Below are 16846 nucleotides of genomic sequence, written 5' to 3' on the forward strand. Positions count from 1 at the left end.
GAAACCTTCCACAGTTTTGAAGGTTTCTGGGTTGTGGCCAGTGCTAAGTGATGAATGGGAGAGCTCTCCTCCTGAGCAGGTCAGTTGCAACAGCCTCCTGTGGCTACAGCAGTACAAAGGTCACCGAACCTTTGGAGAAACACTTTTCCTCAGAGTTTCTTCCTTCAGAAACATCCCAGCTGAAAACCTGCTGTTCTTGGTCTAACTGGCCTCCTGACAAAGCCTGGAAACTCCAATTAATTCTGTGTCACCACATCCCTTCTATACACCACATCTCATGCCCATCCACTGATCAGATCAGGCTGAAGCATACAGATGTCCACACATACACATCCACACTTTCAAGGCTGAGCATTATATGCGAGGAGAAGGAAGAAAGAGGAGACAGACTCTCGTTTTGAGAAGAGAAAGGAAGGAGTAGAGCCTCCTGGGATCTTTCTGTTCCTTGTCTCTTCTTTCTTAAGGTGATTGCTTCCTTCTGCTCCTCACTACTTAGCTTTAAAATTATTTTCTGAGGACAATGCAGACAGGTCTGAGAGAGTTGGGTTGTTTAGTCTGGAGAAGAGAAGGATTAGGGGACACCTTATTGCAACCTTTCAATACATAAAAGGAGCTTATAAGAAAGATAAGTAGTGATAGGACAAGGAGTAATAGATTTAAACTAAAAGAGGGTAGATTCAGACTAAATATAAGTGAAATATTTTTTTTTTTAATGAGGGTGGTGAAACACTGGAAAACGTTGCCCAGAGAGGTGGTAGATGCCCCATCCCTGGAAACATTCAAGGTTAGTTTGGACAGAGCTCTGAACAACCTGTTCTAGTTGAAGATGTCCCTGCTTATTGCTGGATGGTCAGACTAGTTGACCTTCAAAGGTCCTTCCCAACTCAAACTAATCCATGATTCTATGGCAAGACGGAAGAGGTCTGACAGGAGCTCCCACTGGCTGTTTTTGCATAGAAGTAGGAAAGAGTGTGGATGGCTGGTTTGTGGGGAGGCCTCTCATCCACCGGTCTTGGGTCTCATAATACTGTCAGGGGAGAGAAAATAGATCATTGCATAATCACTGCATTCACTGATGTATTTGCTCCTCTTCATGGTGAACACACAGGTTTATACGACACTTCTTTGTATTGTAATCCAGGCAGGTGCATAAGTGTGGAAGGACCTTATCACCACAGGAGAGGATGGGTACGGCAGTCGAGGGGTGGCTTCTGCGTCCTAGATGCTGCTTAACTTTCTTTCTCAGCCTTCACAGAAAACATGGTTCCTTGTGATGTTTCACCATTGACACTCAGGGGCACTGTGAATACCAGAAAAATCTTCATTGTCCCACATCACTCCACTAACTCCCACTTCGGATTCCTTTCTCTACTTACACCTCCTCCGAAGTTTGGATGATAAAGGAAGGGTGAGGAAATCCACCCCTCCACTTTCACGCTCCGCCTCTAACGCTTGTTCAGCTCCCCTGTAAGTTTGGTTCCCCTAGCTATTCACAGGGATGGGGTGGGAGGGGAGTGGGTGAGACACGTGGGGAAGAAAAGAAAAAGAAATTACAGCAGTCATCATCCCAACCACAGCTCAGGCATGCTCCGCCTTCAGCTAACGGCCCGGACGCAGTGCGCAGTGCTTGATGCTGTAGGGGAGGAGGGACTGGGAGGGTGATCTTGAGTAAAGTTCCCTCTTCCACTTCCTCCCTTCCTGCAACCTGCCGCTCGCTGCAGCACAAGGGCTGATACCCACATTTTCCCACCTCTCCCTGCTGTCTGCCCTGGCCTGATTCCCCTTTTCCCAGAGCGCTGTCCTCCGCCACGGGTCAAGAGACATGCAAGCCATCAAGTGTGTCGTGGTGGGAGACGGGTAGGTACCTGGCGGGCTTGCTGTGGATGTGGGAGGGAGGGGCAGTGACAAGGGGTGAGAAAGAAGGCGGCTGCTTGGTGAAACTTCCCCAGCTACCTCCTGTAGACTGCGTTCCCTCTCTCGCTTACTCTTCCCTCCCCAGGGCAAGGGATCTTCCTCCAGGGAGGGTGTGGAAGAGTACATTTTGAAGGACATCTGCAAAAGGGGCATGAAAAGTGGAGCATGTCTGTCCCATGCACAGGAGGTGGTGGTATGGCTGCCAGATTCAACTTGTTAGATTTAAAACCCAAGAGATGCAAGCACTGCAGGTGAAAGGCTCCTTGAAAGCCATCTGCTCACTGGGGCTGACTGAGAGGGCACAGTTCCTGTGATGTCCTCTGGTATCTCTGTGTTCAGCTTTTCTCAGCACATTATCTCTGTTATCAGGATGTGGTGGGGACTGTTTAACAAGGGGGTTATGTGGGCACAAGGAGAAGGAGCTCTTTCTACTGAGATAGGCATAAGCATATAGCACTTGGAGAGTGGGAGGTAACACAACCTTGCCTTCACAGCATGATGGCATGACTGCCTGTGTCCCATGATCCTCGGACATGGCCCAGTCAAAGCCATCAAGGGAAGTTTTCAGTACTGCTGGGGGCGGGAAGCATGGGGTGGATGGGCCTCTTCTTGCCCTGTGGGATGAGTAGATGCAGGGGAGGGATAGGAGGAGAGTCCACATTTGGCACAGAGTAGGTTAATTCATTTCCCAGCTAGGAGCTGGCCAGAATGCTATCTGGGGCAGCTACCAGGCAGCAGATGAAGAGACATTTGCAGTAACCCTGCTCCCCACAGTCACTTCCTCCTTCAAAACTTGCCTGAGGAAGAAGATGTCTGCAAACAGCGGTACATGTCAGACATATTCTCAGGGGCTGGAGCAAGAGGACAGAAAGAAGGGTCAAGTACAGAGCCCCATATAAACACAGTTACCTCTAAGAAAAGTCCTCTGAAGGCTCCAGGCTAGAGCTGGATGAACAACTCCACAGGGCATTGATCTGTTGGCCTGTTAATGCCCCAACTTCCCCCTCACGTATTGCACCAGCTCTAAACATCCCTCAGGACAGCATTCCCCTCATATTGTGGCTAACCCTGCAACACGTCCGGCTCTCAAGCCCTCTGACCACAAGTCCTCTCCTTAAATGTCTCTGTCCTGATATTTTGCTTCTTTATACATAGCACCTCCCCCTCATTACTATCTTGTAACACAGCAGTAGTCCAGACATCCCCACATTGCTCTGAGCTCCCGTTCACCCCCCTTCACTTACTTCCCAGGCATACCAGCCATGTCACCCTTGCTTGGCTCATCCTTATGGACCACAGAACCTGCTGCTGTCACTCAGCTAAGCCCCTTACATTGGCCCATACCTGTTCTGGCCCCAAAGCTCTCTCCATCACACAGCACTGGCCTCTTAATACTCCCTGAGTTCAGTCCCAGGAATGTGCAGGTGCTGCTAACCTCACCTCTTCTTTCAATAGCTTTGTTGTAACCTTCACACCTTCACTGACCCATTGTGCTCCTCTCTGTTCAACCACACACAATCAGAAGTGTCCCCCTCAGCCATTCCCTGTAGAGCTTCAGGAAGCCTCCATGGACTTTCCTCTGTATCTCTATGGTAAGAGGGAAGCAAGAGAGCTGTGGAAAGAGAATGGACTGAGAGAGGAGGATCTAAGAAAGGGACGTGGTAGATGGAAGGAACAAATGTCGGAGCACGAAGAAGTGCTCAGTTTCCTCCCAAGCTGCCCCACAGTGTGGTGGCCAAGGCAGGTGGCCTGTGACCAGGGTGAAGACGCCAGCTGTGCCTGTCTAGGGCACACTAAAAGGCAGGGCGGTAGGTCTTCCACAGCAGACTTTGCAGGTACAGCTGAGATGGTGAGAGCATTCCTAGCAGTGGGACTCCAGTCTCCCCCCAGGAAAGGTGTCTTCTTCACCCTGCAGCTGTGCTCATAGGCTGTGGAGGCAGGTTGCTCTCACCACTCCCATTTCATACCTGCTCCAACTGATGCATGGCCAGACTTTCACAGGTCACACAGACCTGAGAAATATCAGCCCAGCAGGAGAAGGATTCTCTTATCCACACCTGTCCTGGCTGTTTTACTGTCTTCCAGTTTCTCTTCTCTTCTGCTTTGCCTCACCATGGGCTGCTTCTTGCCCACCACACCTCCTCCTCCCCTTGATAGCCTTACTTTCACCTTTCCCACCACCTTCACACCAATGCTTTCACCCAGTCTGGACTGTGCTATTACCCTTATTTGCACTTCACCCTGCTGCAGCAAGGATGTGGGAGTAGCTGAGGAGAGAGGAAGCACCATCTTCTTGCTCAAAAACAGCACCAGCAGCCTCCACCAGCTGCAGGCAGATGCATGTTGCTGGCTGCTTATGGCTCTCTGTGTAAGTGATACTGCAGCTTACTGCAGACAGGCAAGACTGGAGGTGATGTGGCTAAGACAAGAGGAGGTTCCATCAGCCCGGCAGGAGTGCCCATGTTCAGGGGCTGTAGCTGGCTGGGCAGCTTTGTCATGGCACTCCTGCACCGAACCAATTCACTTATGCTGGCTGCGAGCACACAGCACTGTGCATGCAATGGAAAAAGGGCTCTCGCCTCCATCTCAGGCTGGATGCATTCTAGCTGAGTGATATCTGTACCAGACCGTAAAAACAAGCCTTAGTGCTTGAAGACAATAAACATTTCTGGGTGACATCCTGTCTTTCTTCCTGCTGGTTGTCTAACCAATGGTTACGCACTGTCTGGTCCCACACATGTTTTTCTGCTTCCAGGGGGCTCCTGACAGGGCTAGCTCAGCAGCATGGAAGGATTGCCCCATCCCCATCCCACCCAAGCAAGGCTGCCTGCACTACCATGACTTCCTGCTGTGTTTTTCTTTTTCTTCCAGAGCTGTGGGGAAAACCTGTCTCCTTATCAGCTACACCACCAATGCCTTCCCAGGAGAATACATCCCCACTGTGTGAGTGATACATGAACAGGTACTCGTGTGGGTGGGAGGTATGGTGCAAAGCAGGATGTAAAGGTGTGAAGAAACCCCTCGTTGTGTACTCTGAAGGAAATCTCCATGCCAGCAGAGGAAGGGCTGCAAAGCAAAGCATCTGTCACCTTTCACAAGAAGCACGGGTGGCCTTGTACCCCTGGTATAAATGGGGTATATGGGAGAGACAAACACAAGGGGATATCTGCCTGCTAAGTTTACAAGTAATAGATGGGGTCCTGATAGGCAAAACAATCAGGCACCAAGATACAAAAATTGGGCCAGACCCAAGAGAAGGTGGTTGTCTGGACAGGGGTTCCCACTTCCTTCCTTGACCAAGGCACCCACTGTCATTGGAGCAGAAACTGATAACACTGGTGGTAAGAGCGCAGAATTCAGCTCCACGCCAGGGTAGAAGCCCTGTGCAATCCATCAGATGTATGTGTAAGGCTGGGGCAGACCAGTAGACTGTTGGAATAGGGAGCAAGGAGAGGGTTGTCTTAGGCAGAGTGATCCAATGCATTTGTCTTGCCATGGTGTGTGGCATATGTTTGGGGATGCACACCACACGTACTCACACCACAGCCCTGGGGAGTGGAGAATGACCTCCCTGAGGTGGGAAAAGGAGCTAGGGCACAGCATGTCAGACTCACAGCTCAGGTGCAGGTTCCTTGGGCAGGAACAAGTTCAGGAAAACCTCAGGGCCTCACGTTTTTCTCCAGACCAATTTGCAACAGATGTGAAAAATGGCTGTTGTAGCAAGAAACCCCCTCTTTTCAGCAGCAGGTTTGTGGGAGGGCACCATCCCTTCCTAGCATGTAGCTGTGAACTGGCCATGCATTTTGTGTCTCACACACCAGTTCTCCCCCTGCCTGAGGCTTGTGTCTGGAGATGTGAAAGGAAGGCCATTCTGTGCTCCTGGGCAGGACAGCTGAGCTTATGACTGCATGTGCAATGAACATGTTCACAAGGTCTGTGTGTTGGTTCTTTCCTGGTTTCCCTCAACCCGAACTTGAAAAAAAAAAACCACACAAAAAGCAACAGGAAAGAAAATTTTCTAGGAACTCGGGGGAGGAATGTATCTATTGATTTAGTGGCATTTTTTTCCCCTCCACTAAGTCTTTGGTCTCAAGCATGCAGTCCTGACAGCTGTTCTCAAATATTTCATGCTGGGATTTCAAAGAGTAAGGGGACCCACCTTGAACACAGCAATTCCAGCAGGGCTGTTGAGGAATGCAAGGGTCTGGGGGAGATACAGAGACAGGTTTTTCTTCTTCACTTTTAAGAAGCAAGCTGTGTTTCAAAGCACAAAAAAAAGACAAGGGTGGCTACAGCAGATGTAGTTGTGGGAAGGATACTGGGGAAAGAAGTGGGAAATGGAAGGTTTATGGACCTGCATGCCTGATGGCAAAGGTGGAGCTGCAGCTAGGCATCTGTCCAGGACAGATGGGTGAGAGGGAGGAGGTTGATGCTGAGAAGTTCATAAGTTAGAGGTTCACAAGAAACCATCATCACCTGAGAGCTGAGAAGAGGAATCATTACCCTTTGCTCTGGGGTGCACCTAACAAAACCCATCTATACAACTGGAAGGGCTCCCTCTTCTCCTGTTTGATGGTCTACCTCTCTGTGTTTCAGGTTTGATAACTATTCCGCCAATGTGATGGTTGACAGCAAGCCTGTAAACCTGGGGCTTTGGGATACTGCTGGACAAGAGGATTATGACAGGCTGAGGCCACTCTCTTACCCGCAGACGGTGTGTCACACTCCATGCCCCTCATCCCTTGCCACTCCCTCTGTCCCCTGCTGAAAAATCAACATTTGCCGTAACCCAGAGACAGGACAGGACTGTTCCCATCTCTCTCTGCCGTTTTCTGGGGATAACTCTGTTGACATACAAGTGTCTCAAAACCCTAAAGGTAAAAGAGAGCTAAGGGTATTTTGGAGCTTTTAGATTAACTTTGTTACTGGAATAACTTAACAAGAAAAATAAGATCTTCAAAGACACAGGTCCAGCTGGCACTGATTTCAATGTAGGACGGATGCCTTACACGACCCTGGTAAAAAACCCCCTCCTCTTGCAAAGTTAAAGTGGCTCAGGGAATTTAGGAGCTGAGGCAGGAGCTTTTCATATTTCTGTGAACCTCTCTATTCCAGCTCCTGCCATTTAAGAGACCTGATGTGTGGACACATGCATTTGATATGCTGATGCTTCAAATAAACCCAAGCATCTAACAGAACAAGTGGATGTCTCTCCTCAGATTCTGTGTTCACCAGTTTTTCACCATGTCGACAGAGTGATTTCAGGGTTTTAAGGTCACCTTCCCTGGAGGATGTTGTGCCCAGCAGTCTCTTGGCAAGATCAGAAAGACCCTGCTGCCTCAGGCGCTGATCTGAAGGTTGCCATTGCAACTGAAAGGGCTCAGAATTGAGGCCACAATGTGTTTCAGCTAGGTTCAGTCACCTGAAGGTTGGATACTTCTAGTGAGGTACTTGCTTAGGCCCCTTCTGCAGCCTGTGCAAGCTGGTGCCTTTCCCAACATGATTGCACTCACCCTGGGACACATACCAAGGACAGGTAGTTGGATGTGCTCCAAGGTTGCCTCTGGCAGTTGTGGAAGTATGGAAATGGATAGATTAGGCCTGATACCCCTGTTTTAGCTAAGCAAAGTTGGATGAAAGAAATATAATTCTGAAGAGCTGCTTTAATTTTGTTTGGTTTGTTCTGTTTTATGTTCAATGGAAGTCTAAATTCTGCCATGTCTAGGAGAAGCACTCATGTGAATAACCAAGACTCATTTGTGCCCTGCATGTGCACTTTTCTGGGGTGAGCCTAGCTCTGCCTCTTGCTCTGGTGTGCTGCGAGGAAGCAGCAGGACATTGCCAGGCCATTTCCCTCGAGGATGAGTGTGCCTACCACAAAAACCCCATCCTCATAGTTAAACGTTTGGCTCTTCTGATAATGGTGGCTATGGTTACCAAGAGTCAAGGGAGCAAAGATCCCTCTCTCCTCTAGAAGCAATTAGCAGCAGTCAGGACTGTGTTACGCTGTGAAAGACAGCTTTCCCTAGCATGACCCTCTTTGCTGCAGAAGGAGGATGCTGTCCACCCAGCTCTTTATTCCCGCCCCCCACCCACCCTTACCACCCCGCTTCTTGTGATGCAATCCCATGCTCTCATCCTAACGCTGCACCTGTGTGCCCACAGGATGTCTTCCTGATCTGCTTCTCCCTTGTCAGCCCGGCATCTTACGAAAACGTCCGTGCTAAGGTGAGACAGAGTATCCTGGTCCATCGAGGGCTGGGAAGGGTGAGATTGGTGGTGGTCTTGCCAAGAGAGTGACTGTGGGTGGAGGCTGCTAGGATGTCTAGATTCAGAAAGGTATGATCTTTTTTGTGTCAGTCAGAAGGAACTAAAATACCAGCCTCCTTCAGATATCTTTTCTGAGTCATCTCAAAGAAGACAGCCAATCCTATTTAAGGGCTAATATTAATCTTTCTAGGCTATTCAGCTGTGAGACCACAGGCTGATATTCTGATGGCATCTTTCAGCCAAGGCTGTCCAAGCACAGACACAGGACCAGCCTATAGGGCATAGGAAGCAGGTACCCACAGCCTTTGGATGGGAAGTGAGGGAAGAAGGGAAAGGAGAACAATATAATATTTCTTTCTTGCCACTTCTAGTTTTCTCCCTGAGTTTCATGGAGCTATGAAGGGTGGAAAGCAGCTTGTGCTTTTGCTGGAAAAAATTTGGGCTCCAGGACAGGGATTTTGTCTGTGTACCTAGAAATGGGTTTGTCTGCGCCTGGATATAGTGCCCAACACTGGGTGGAAGGGCTATGAGGAAAGATAGGGTGTTAGCTGTCTTGATGACATTTGTTCAGGGGTGCCTCTCTGTTTTCTTTGTGTGTGCCCCTGTGTGTGAACTTCTTACATCTATGCCATTTTGCTCCCTTGTTAGTGGTTTCCTGAGGTGAGGCACCACTGCCCTAGCACTCCTATCATCCTTGTGGGCACAAAGCTGGATCTTCGTGATGACAAGGATACAATTGAGAAGCTGAAGGAGAAGAAGCTGTCCCCCATTACGTATCCACAGGGCCTTGCTCTGGCCAAGGAAATAGGTATGTGCTTGGGGCAACATCTGGGACCTACTGACAAGAGACAGAAAGAAGATAAGGGCTTCCCCTCAACCTAATGAGGCTTCCTTGGGGGCATCTCACAATGGTATCTCTGAGGCACACAGGGAGACACATCCAGGCTCATGGGACAAAATGCATTTCAGGAGGCTCAGGAAGGAGATCTGACCCCCTGAGGAAGTCTCACTTCCTCAATGCTCTGTTTTCTGCCCCCATCTGGCCACTATCCTACACACATACACAACACACACACACACACACACAAATACACATTTGAAAATCCCCCTCCCCTTTTACTCTACTATTTCTATCTGGGTCGCTATTTTCCTGTGAAAACCACAGCTGTGGGGGCAGAGGCCTCTCGTCCACATCCGTAAAGGGGTGGAAGGGTGAGTTTTTGACGTCACTCAGGAAGACTTGCAACTGCAGCTTCCTGTCCCTGCCTCTGACTACCAGCACTTATACATGCAACCCTGGGCATGCATGTTCCACCTCACCATTCATCGCTGGCACATCAGCCCCCTCCTGTATTTCAGGGCACACATAAATGCCTGTTCCAGGTAACCTCTCTGCTGAGGTACAGCAGGCAGATGCAGCAGAGGGGGTGGGAAACACAGCCTGAGGGAGAAGTTTTCAACCAGGATTTTGGAGGAGAGAGTGTCCGGTCAGGGTGACATATCCAGACTCACACCATGGCTCTGTTCTGGCTACCAGGGTGGAGAGTAGGGAAACCCTGGTGCTGTACGGCTGAAAAGCTTTGCCCTGAAGTCAAGATTGACTGAGTGTGTGGTGACAATGCTTAATGGCTTTGATCACCTGAGCTGTGTCTGTTCAGTTCTGCCCTGCTCCCCAGCACAAGGTCTCTGGGAATTTGGGGGTACAGAGTCCCAAAAGGGAGGTGCCACATGATTTGAGATGCTACCAGGGGTGCTTGAGACTAGGCAGTCTGAATGACACTTAAAGCCTGAGGAGACTTGAGACATCCTCTCATGATGAGACTCAGGGAGTGTTTAGGTGGTGTGTATGTGCCCCAGGATGCAGTAAAATGGGCACTGAGGGAGGATGGTATTGTGGCTGTGAGGTGATGGGAGATGGAAATATATCCATGATAACAGGCACAGTCGCCTGTCTGCTTGACGTGATCTGTAGTGTTCCTCCTGCGGGGTTCTCTTCTGAGGACCCTTCTGAGCAGATTTCTGGGTACCTCCATTGCCTACCCCAGGACTCCTCCCTCCCATTACAGTACCTACAGTACCTACTTTTCTACCAACAGACTCCGTGAAATACCTCGAATGCTCGGCTTTGACGCAGCGCGGCCTCAAGACAGTGTTTGATGAGGCCATCAGAGCAGTCCTCTGTCCGCAGCCCACCCGGACAAAGAAACGAGTGTGCCGCCTCCTCTAAGTGAGTAAGTTTGAAGGGATTCCTGGGAATGACGCCAGTGGTCCCTTCCTGCTCCCAAAAGGTCAGGGCTGCAGGGTTCCTGCTACCTGCTGTGCCTGGTGGGATGAGTTACCCTCGCAGAGAGGGAGACAGCAGACTTGCTTGGGGAAAAGACAGGACACAATATGATGGAGGACATGAACCCTCAAACCACTTCCCCCTGTTTGCTGCCTGTCCGTGGAGCAGCTCAGGATTTTCCACGGTTGTCCTCACAGAGAAGGTGTGTCACCCTCTGTCAGAGAGGAAACTGTCCAGGCTGCCCTGGCAATGACCTGCTGTGAGAGCTGTGAAGACACAGCCTTTGCCTATGCTAAAAAAAAAAAAAAAGAGCAAGCAAAAAAAAGTTGTTCCTTATTCATGACAGTTGCCCAACAGCCCTTCCTCTTACCAGGCCCTGCTCACCTCAAGGGGGGTTTTGTGTTGCTGTCCATAGGCAGGCAGCAGCTTCTCCCCCAGGACTCCTTTACTCCTAGTACCATCCCCACCTGCCCTTTCCCTTCAATGCAAGGCAGCAGAGGGAGAAGAGAGGCTTCAGGATGAGATGAAGAGCTCACTGGAGCCTCAGGAGAGAGAAGAGTGGGAGCTTTCTAGCTCTCTCTGCCCCTTCATTCTCCCACCACCACTACAGAAGGGAGGGAGAGCAGGAAAATACCTGGTCTGATTTCATGAGGTCTGTCGTGTTTTTGGCTACAGATCCTGGCCCCATCCTGATCCCAGGCTCTGCCCAGCACTCAGGAAAGTGATGGCTCGAGCACCCTGGAGCTCAGTACCTTGTGGTGTTCACTGCGCTTTTTACTTCTGCTGTCGTGAAAGACTTGTGGGTTTGCAGCCCTGGTTTCTCCGTTTGCACAACTTCCCCACACTCGCCCCACCCTGGCTGCCCCGTGCTCCCCCACCCACCTCCAAGGTTACAAGGTGAAGAATAAGACCGAATAAAGGGACTTTATGTTCTTACCCTGACTGTGATGTGTTGCACCTTGGGGACCACACAGCCCTTAAGCAGTGAGCAGTGGGTCAGCTGAGGTGGAGACATCTTCCAGCTGTACCCTTTTGTCAGTGACGACCCAGGCAGCATCACACTGAACTTGGTGAGCGCTGGCTGCTAAGGGATGAAGAGATGAGGTCTGATTTATGCACTGAGATGCTGCGTTCTCAGCTGAGCCAAAGGCAGTGGGGTGATCACACCTCAGCTTTTGCCCTTCCCCTTCTCAGCCTCCTGGTGTTCAAAGAAAAAAGTTGTCTCCCTGCGGGGAGATGTAGGCTTTGGGAGGGGACATGCTGGCCCAGACTCCTCTCTCTGGGGACTGCCCCTGTGGGTTGCTGGGGACACCCTTTCAACGAAACATTTCTGCATTAATGCTCCCAAGCTCACGTCACCCAGAGTCATATCTGTACCAGCACTCACTCACTCACACTGCCAGGCACAGGCAGGGAGAGAACAGGGAGGGGGAGGGCGGGAAAAAAAAAGAAAAAAGGGAGGAATGAGTCACCAGTCCAGACAAATTGCCTCCAAGTCACTAAAATTAAGCTGAAGAGAGTGGTCCCAGCGGTACTATGGATCTGGCAGCAGTGAGCATCTGCCTTCCTGATGCATTGCAGGGACTTAAGAGTAAGAAGTGTTACAGGGTGGCTGCTACTGCTACTGCCACTGCTTGGGGGTGGGAGGAGGGCTCAGGGTGCAGTGATTGGCAGCAGAAAATCCTGCAGTCCTAGGAGGGCACAGGGAAACTGTGGAGTTGAGCCAGCTTCCCACTCCCCGATGCAGCACTGCTGAGTTTAAAGGCTGCTTCCTGCGCCAAGGAGGTAATGTCAGCAACAACCTGCCGTGGTGAAGTCTGAGGTACCTTGCTGCCAGGGAAACTTCTGCAAATTCAATTCAGATCTGAGTAAGTCAGTTAATTCACTGACAATGTCCAGAGCAACCCTGGAGGACATCCTGTGGCAGCGAGCTGCACAAATGTCTGCAGTGCCCATGGGCTGCTGGACAAATTGCCCAAGCCCCATCTACAGGTAATGTAGACTGTGTCAACATTAAGTCCAGAGGAGCAGAAATGAAGTCTCTGGTGTGGGCATGTACCTGTTGAAGAGCAAAGCCCCTGAGACTGGCACCTAGCCTCCATTAACCATCCTAAACATTACTCAAACTAAGGAATTCCTGGTGGGTTATTACTTCCCCTCCAGTTCCCAGGCTTTGGTTTTTATCTTCTCAGTCTGTCCCATCCCCATACCACATACAGCAATGCAGAGAGGGGAGGGTCACCATAACCATGCCACCAAACGCATGCCTCTGCCTCCCTGTGAGGTGCACAGGCTGAGCTCTCTCCTGAGACCGTTCGAGCAGCCTGCACAACCCTGCTGGAGCTGAGGCAGGGAACTGGGCAGGACTCTCCGCATTGAGGAAGCAAGTTGGAGATCTGGAAGTTGTGATCCTGTGACTGTGTTTACGAAAGAGTCCTGCCAGGGTTAGCTGGCCCGGGTAGAGCTCTGCTGTTGCATGGCTTTGTTTCTTCACGCCATGCTGGCTCATGGGCTTTCGGCATGGTGCTGCAGACACCTGCCCTGCCATGACAAAGATAGCCACTGGGTGCTGCCCATGCCATTCCTTCCCCAGTGAGGCCTCGTATCTCCTGGGTGTCTCCAGAGCGCATTGTAACCAAGCCCACTGTGGCTAAGGCATCCTGGCAACTTGGAAGCCCTGCACTGCCTTCAGCTGCTCACTTTGAGCAGCGATGTCTGGACATGAAATTGCTCGAGCAGCTTTGGCACACCCTGTTGGGATCTGCTCTCAGAAATGCTCCCTGCTTCTGTTAAAGCTGGAATTGGCCCTAGGAGCTCAAGTGCCTGTTACAGCAGTGCCAAATGTCAAGAGGTGGGTGACTGCAAAGCACAAGAAGTCATTGCTGTTGGCTGCAGTGCAGGGAAGGGGGTGAGGACTTTGTGTGGGCAATGGGATGGGGAAATCCTGATTTCCTTCCAGGGAGAACTGCTCACACAAAGGAGCTTAATTTCTTGCCTTGACCCATTTCTTCTGGGTCCACTCCTTGCAGCAGAGATGAAACCTGGTAGGATTGTTTGGGGCTGTTGAACTGGGACTTTTGTCAAAGACAGGAGATCATGGCTGGAGCCAGGAGAGAGACACCTGAGACAGACAGTCCCCCTGTTTGCCCATCTGCCCCAGCTCTGTCCATCTGGAGGTGCTCGCAGGGCAGAGCAGAACAGAGCACTCACCATCCACCCGGTCTCTGAGTACCTTGCCAGCCAGAAGGCTTTGCCACGTCCCTGCACCTCTGGGCAGCGCTGGTCACAGTGCCCGCAAGCTCCTCTGTCGGAACAGCGAGTCCCTCTCCTGCGTGCCCAGGGCGCTCTGCACTGCCACAACTCCTCCGCCGAGGGGACACGATCTGAGCGGAGCCCCCCGCTCCCGCCACGCCACTCTCCCACCTCACTGCTGCTCTCTCTCCGCATCCCTCTCTTCATTCTTTCCTTCTCCCCTCCACTGTCCCCAGCTCCTTTTACCGCACACCCCCCTCCCCCCCCCCACACCCCCCCATTCCTCCGTCAGCCTCTCTGAGCTCCCCCTGTCCCCTAGTCCCTCTCCTGCCACTTCCCCTCCCCCTTTCTCTCTCCACCCCGGTCTCTTCTCCCCGCTTCTCTCCGTTCTCCTGCCCTGTCGTCCATCCCCTCCTTCTTCTCCTGCCGGTGTTTCCGTGCCTGGCGCCCATTGGCTGCCGGCATCCGTCCCCCGGTAGCCGCCGCTCCACGCCGTCCGCCCGAGCCCGGCAGACGAGCCCCCTTTTCCCGCAGATGGCGAGGGGAGCGCGGGAGAGAGACCCGCTGGCCTGAGGGCGGGGGACGGCGCATCCCCCGAGGGACCGCCAGCCCGGCCACCCACCAGCGGGCACGGGAGTGGGCCCCAGTCCCACACCGGTCACGCAGGGGGCGATGGGCAGGTCCAGGAAGGAGGACTCGCGTCTCCGGTAGTGGCTGGTGGGACTCGCTCCCTCCTGGGACCGCTTTGATCCATCGCTTTTAAGAAAGGGGAAGGGGAAAAAGATGACACGGATTCTCCCGGTGAAGCAGAGGAAAATGTACATCTCAACGACACGTAAGTACCAGGCGGCTCTTCCCGCTCTTCCCAGATGTCTCCCGCGGGCATGAGTCCATGCAGAAGTTAACTCTGCAGTCCCAGAGAAGGAAACCTACCGACCCCCTTTATCCTGGCTTCCTGACCACCTCCCCCCCCCCCCCCTCCCCGCCCCCAAACTCTGCCAGCCCAGCCTGGTCCCTGCCAGAGAGCTCAGCCCCGCGGTGAGGCAGGGGGCTTCCAGCCTGGAGCAGGGAAACAAGGTGGACAGGAGGGGAGAGTTGTAAGGGGGTTGCAGGTTACTGGACTCTGCAGTCCCTCCCAGCTTCGATGCCTGCTCTGTAACCAGGTCTAGGCTCAGCGTTTAGCATCCGCCTCCTCCTCTCATTCTGTGCAGAAATATAGAGACATATTTTCACAAAGACAACAGTGGCACCAGTCCACCTCCTGCCTCTCTGCCTTCCCCTGCTCTCCAGATGTACAGACCAGGTATCTTCTGGCAGCACCTGCTTGGGCTTCCCAAGCCTCTTGCAACAGGTGTGGTCCACATCGCTAAGGACGGACCCCAAGCAGATGCCAACACATTGTCACTCGGAGGACAAGGTTCCTCATCAATGTGGGTGCTGCCAAAGCAGACAGCAGGGTGAATCCAGTCCAGATGAGGCATTAGTGTCCAGTGTTTTTTCTGCCTAACTAGCCAGAATATGTGATATGGCATTTGGGCTGGTAGATGGTACTTGACAAAGTTAGAATGGCACAGACAGACCATGCCTCCTTAAAGACAAAGTTTCTCCACTGCAGCTCTCTGAGCAGGAGATAGAGTTTATAGTGAATCAGTGCTTTGTTGTATGCTGTAGAATTTTTTATAGGGCTTTTGGAGCTCTGAAGCTGGGTTTATTGTATTGCTAAACCTCAGGTTGAGCCACCAGCTTAGATGTCTGGACCCCAGACACTTCCCCATGTGCTCTTCAGCTGCAGGATGAGTGTCCCCCACCCACATTTCATATTTGTAGGGCTCTGTATCCAAATGCTTTTTTTTTTTTTTAATTCCATTTCATGTGGGAGGAATGTCCAAAGGGATTCCTAACTCCTCCTAGTCCCCACCTTTCAGAGGTTCATTATTTTATGAACATAGTGTTCTGGTCTCTGTCATGCCTTGCAGGAATCTCTGTTCCCAGAGCAGCCACTGCCCTCCCCTTTTCTCCAACAGGTGACTTGTGTTACTGGAACAGCACTGGAGAAAAAAAAATATCAGAGGAAGGAACCTCAAGCTTAGAAACAGAGTTTCAGATCACTTCCTACTCATCCCATTCATTGCAGTCACTCATGATGTGTGGGACAGCACAGTGTTGCAGGACCCCAAGAGATTGGCTTCTATCAGAATGTGTGGGACAGCACAGTGCTGCAGGACCCCAAGAGATTGGCTTCTATCAGGACAGTGTGTTACAGCCCAAAGCACCTGCAAATAAAGCTTAAACAATTCCAGTCCTCCATCAAAGCTCATTTAAATATGGGAGGAAACATTTATGCAATAGCTTGTAGAAATTGCCTAAGACATAGTTGCCCAATTTCATTTTTGTGGGGCCTAAAGTTTGATAACCTGTATAAGGTTTGATACATATGTGGAATCAAACCTGCATAAGGTTTGATACATATGTAGAATCTGTTGGGTTTTCCTGTCTGATGTCCAAGATAACCACTCAGAGCTCAGGCCTTCCCTAAGGTTTCCAGAATTTGGAATGGCAGCTACAAAACTGAATAAAAGCTGTAATATCAAGACATGTGTGCACTAAGTTGTGTTGCTACAGAGAATTCCATCTAGGAGAAAAGTCTCTGGAGTCTTCCTGGCCTCCTGAAAGTAGTTAATATTGGGAGTCCTTTCCTTTGAGACCCCCAGTTTTCATTTCAATAACAAAGGAGCTTCAGAGCCCTAAGAGATTTGTTGAGATGGATAAAGGTGAGCTTCAGGGTCCCTGTTCTCTTCCACCAAGTCATCCTCACTTCCAAGGAGCTAGTTCATGGAGAGAGTGGCCCTGCCAGTCCACAATTCCAGAAAAGCAATCTTGAAAACACAACAAATCTCCCTTGCATTAGGTTTGCCAGAGTGCCTCTTGTCTGGAGCACGCTCTGGGCTCTGTCATTCACATATCCGGAGTCCCGACAAATGACAAAGGGCACGTCCTTCCCTTATCTGTCTCTTCTCTCCCTGCAGCTTCTCACCCAGTGTCATCAGAGAGCTGGTGGAGAGCTTGTTTGTTCAAAGCTCTCTCTGAGTGAGCTGAGTGCTGTTTCCATGCCAAACCCTGATGTGA

General features: G+C 51.1%; 1 protein-coding gene across 2 annotated transcripts; it reads left to right on the forward strand.

Moving 5' to 3' along the window:
* The first annotated feature begins 1706 nt into the window (after positions 1–1706).
* Positions 1707–11404, forward strand: RAC2 (Rac family small GTPase 2). 2 transcript variants are annotated; one of them, XM_084269254.1, is made up of 7 exons: positions 1707–1857; positions 4786–4857; positions 6511–6628; positions 8080–8142; positions 8833–8992; positions 10281–10415; positions 11144–11404. In XM_084269254.1, the coding sequence occupies exons 1-6, from the start codon at positions 1823–1825 to the stop codon at positions 10409–10411; spliced, it is 579 nt and encodes a 192-aa protein (XP_084125380.1). In that variant the 5' UTR covers positions 1707–1822; the 3' UTR covers positions 10412–10415; positions 11144–11404. The 2 variants fall into 2 exon arrangements, with proteins under 2 accessions (XP_084125380.1, XP_084125379.1); XM_084269253.1 differs by having other exon boundaries at positions 10281–10411.
* The last annotated feature ends 5442 nt before the right edge of the window (positions 11405–16846 follow it).

Source organism: Gallinula chloropus (assembly GCF_964237585.1).
Source record: "Gallinula chloropus genome assembly, chromosome: 1".
Taxonomy (NCBI): domain Eukaryota; kingdom Metazoa; phylum Chordata; class Aves; order Gruiformes; family Rallidae; genus Gallinula; species Gallinula chloropus.

Excerpts from the sequence above, each read along its gene's own strand:
- RAC2 (XM_084269254.1), top strand. The coding sequence starts at position 1,823 with ATGCAAGCCATCAAGTGTGTCGTGGTGGGAGACGG. Across the intron at positions 6,629-8,079 it reads CACTCTCTTACCCGCAGACG|GATGTCTTCCTGATCTGCTT; the intron begins GTGTGTCACACT and ends GTGTGCCCACAG. Across the intron at positions 8,143-8,832 it reads ACGAAAACGTCCGTGCTAAG|TGGTTTCCTGAGGTGAGGCA; the intron begins GTGAGACAGAGT and ends CTCCCTTGTTAG.